The 3,208-nt window shown below is 38.5% G+C and overlaps 1 protein-coding gene across 1 annotated transcript; it reads left to right on the top strand.

The window, feature by feature from the left end:
• Positions 1 to 381: 381 nt before the first annotated feature.
• Positions 382 to 3,208, top strand: EPCAM (epithelial cell adhesion molecule). The gene is made up of 6 exons (XM_026048110.1): positions 382 to 625; positions 929 to 994; positions 1,698 to 1,761; positions 2,322 to 2,423; positions 2,615 to 2,809; positions 3,119 to 3,208. Exons 1-6 carry the CDS (start codon positions 405 to 407, stop codon positions 3,197 to 3,199), a joined length of 729 nt encoding a protein of 242 aa, XP_025903895.1. The 5' UTR covers positions 382 to 404; the 3' UTR covers positions 3,200 to 3,208.

The raw sequence follows: 3,208 nt of genomic DNA, 5'->3' as shown, positions 1-3,208 counted from the left end.
TTTTTGAGCCTGCTGGTAAAGACCAGCATTTTTTTCTCCTACAAATACAGAGGAGAAATCTTTGTGTCCAGGATTTACTCTTGATCTAAACTCGTGTAAGCTGTACATGATCCACAGGGTGGGGGCAAAAAAAAAAAAAGTAAAGGTGGCTGGATGTGGTACTCAACGTATGGCTTCCTATGTATGGAGCTTAAGGAGCTGGCTTCTCCCAACCGTGTCGACCGAGTGCACCATCCATGCATGGGYGGGCGCCTGTTCTTCCCTGGAGTGACTCGAAGTGTTTCTTTTAACACAACCCTGTTTTCACGTAAGAAACTAGAAGCTGGATAGGATGTGTGTGGTGTGGAGAAGTGTAACGTGACCTGCTGATCGTTTTTTTTATAGTGACTTCAAAATGCCTGTTGATGAAAGCAGAAGTGACAAGCTCAAAATCGGGTCGTTTCAATAAACCAAAAGATGCATTTGAAGATACTGATGGCCTTTACGATCCTGAGTGTGAAAACAGTGGCATGTTCAAGGCTAAGCAGTGCAACGGGACCTCCTGCTGGTGTGTGAATACCGCCGGTGTAAGAAGAACTGACAAACATGACACAACCTTGAAGTGCAACCAACTAGTCAGAACAACGTAAGTCTTTCAACAGGTTCGGGTGTGCTGTGACGTTAAAGCATTCCTGTGTTAAGCTTTGTGTTAGAATGTATTTGTATGAATGATGCACTAGGACTGAATGAATGGGGAGCAATTAATTTTTCTTTACTGTTTTTTTTTCTTTTTCTCCCTGGTAGCAGTGAGACTTTGTTTTTTCCTCACTGCTTTGGTTTTGCATACTTTGTACCAGACTTAGATATTTTTCACACACAGATATTTTTCACACAATATATTTTATGCACGCCCTTCAAGAATATTTACTATACTTGTCCCTTACCCCAGGTGGATCATCCTTGAATTGAAACATGCTGAGAGAAAAGCTCCTCTGAGCACTGAGTCTCTAAGGAGGTAAGTGATGATAATCAGTAAGGTCTCCTGAAGATGTCTGCATTTATTATTACATACCTGGTTTACTTCTAAATGACAAAGGATAACAATGCATGGTTAAACCTGTTAAGTCATTTGCTGAACACTTTAGAAATCCCCTACAGTCCTTTGTAGATGTTGTTTTAAATTTGATTGGAAATAAATTAACCAATGAGGCTAATGTCCATTAAAACAGTTTTATTACCATTACTTTTTTTCTTCCTGGTGAATTCAAGATATTCAAGGAAATGGGAAGGCAATAAGGTAAAACTATCCCAAATGTAAATTGATTGGGTTGCATGGAAAGCCACACAAATTAAAGAATTGAGGGCAGAACAGAGTCTTACTTCTTTGGAAGAAGTAGAAAATAGCAATAAAAGTAAGAAAATACAGCAAGAAAAATGTAGCTATGAGGTTCTCTTCCCCCATGTAGAACAAAAGCTGCTACTGTGCATCTCTTTCTTGTGAACTCCTGAAACTGTTTAAACATTTTTTGTTGTCTATAAATATCTAAAACTAAGTAATTCAATAAATACAACCTCCTTGTTGGGAATTTAAACAGCTTTTAGTACCACTTAATAGTGAGAAGCTACAGAAAAAATCAATTATACTAGTCATTCATATACCTGAAAATGTGTGTGAAATAGGAATCTGCTTTTGACAGTTGTGATTTTTAATCTTGTAGAGCTCTGGTGGATACCATTACAAGTCGTTACTTGTTGGATGGACGCTATATAGGTGATGTTGTGGTAAGAAGCATATAATTGTTCTAAAATGGGAGAATTTGATTCTCTGTTGTGGAAAAACTGCAAATTCCAGTCTGGTCTGTCTAATGCAATACAGCAAGACTAGAGCATGATCAGACATGTGCTCTCAAAAGTGTCACTTGACACTTACGTGCATGGAATACATCCCTTAATGTTGTTTACATATTCTCCACTTGAGAATGTGCGTAAGGAAGTCATTTTGTATTCTTTTCCTCTACTCTCTGGAAGGTGTATTCTCAAAAGAAAGTGTTAGAACTGCTTGTTCACCTTTATTCATAATACTTCCAAGTAACACTTGGTGCTGTTGAGCAGCTAGCAAATAGCTGCATTGAAATTCTGGGAGAATACATGTCACTTTTAGCTTATAAATGATTTGTCTTGTTTTTCCCTGGAGCAAAAATGAAATTTGAATCATACTGTACACACTTTGCTTGAGAACAAGTGCCAGAAAAAAAAAAAGAATGTGAGTTCAAAAGTTGGATCATAGTATTCTGTTGTGTATTTGATAGTCATATATAAACTAGCACCTTTCCCATTCACAGTATGAAAACCCTTACATTACTGTTGATCTGAAACAAAATTCCTCAAGCAAGTCTGCTGGCGATGTGGATATAGCTGATGTGGCTTACTACTTTGAAAAAGATGTAAGTATGTTGCAGGTCAAATTTAACCAAAGAATAAACAGCGTATGTAACTTGATGAATCTTGTGTGCATGTGGTATTTGGGGGGTGTTTTTTTGGGTGCATACCAGCTGAAAACAGAGTGAATTATTGCAGTGTCTGGTTGCTGTCTTTTGTGAGGTGACTAGCAAATCTCCTTTGTCTCTGTTCTTAGGCAAAAGGTGACTCCATCTTTCACAATGACAGATTGAACATCAGTGTTGATAATGAAGCGCTGAAATTTGACAAGATGGTGGTTTACTACGTAGATGAAATAGCGCCAGAGTTTTCCATGAAGTCAGTGACTCCTGGTGTCATTGCTGTCATTGTAGTAGTAGTGCTAGCAGTCGTTGCTGGAATTGCTGTACTGGTAAGTTCTAGGAAAGCAGCAGAACAGAAGGGGTAATAGTCTCAATCGGGGGAGGGGAAAAAAGCTACTCTTGAATGTTAGTCTTGGATATTAACAGTTTTCCTCCATAAGACTAGATGGTGTGTGGGTTTTAGACTTCAGGAAGGGAGGTGGGAAAGAGATAATGAACATACTGTCATRGAATGGTGAATGCACCACCCCCTTAGAAGATTAGGGAAGGACAGCTTCCACTTTGGAGTTTTAAATGTAGCTTACGTGATTGTAGCTATAAGTAAATACCTGACGTTTGCAATACTGTTTTCTTTACAGGTTTGTTCAAGACGAAGAAAAGGGAAGTACGTYAAAGCAGAGGTAAACTATATAGTCGTGGTGATAAAGAGGTTGGGGTAACTTTTGGCT

This window comes from Nothoprocta perdicaria, unplaced genomic scaffold (genome assembly GCF_003342845.1).
Source record: "Nothoprocta perdicaria isolate Ctin4 unplaced genomic scaffold, notPer1 scaffold_51, whole genome shotgun sequence".
Lineage (NCBI taxonomy): Eukaryota > Metazoa > Chordata > Aves > Tinamiformes > Tinamidae > Nothoprocta > Nothoprocta perdicaria.
This window is presented reverse-complemented; position numbering and strand designations above follow the sequence as displayed.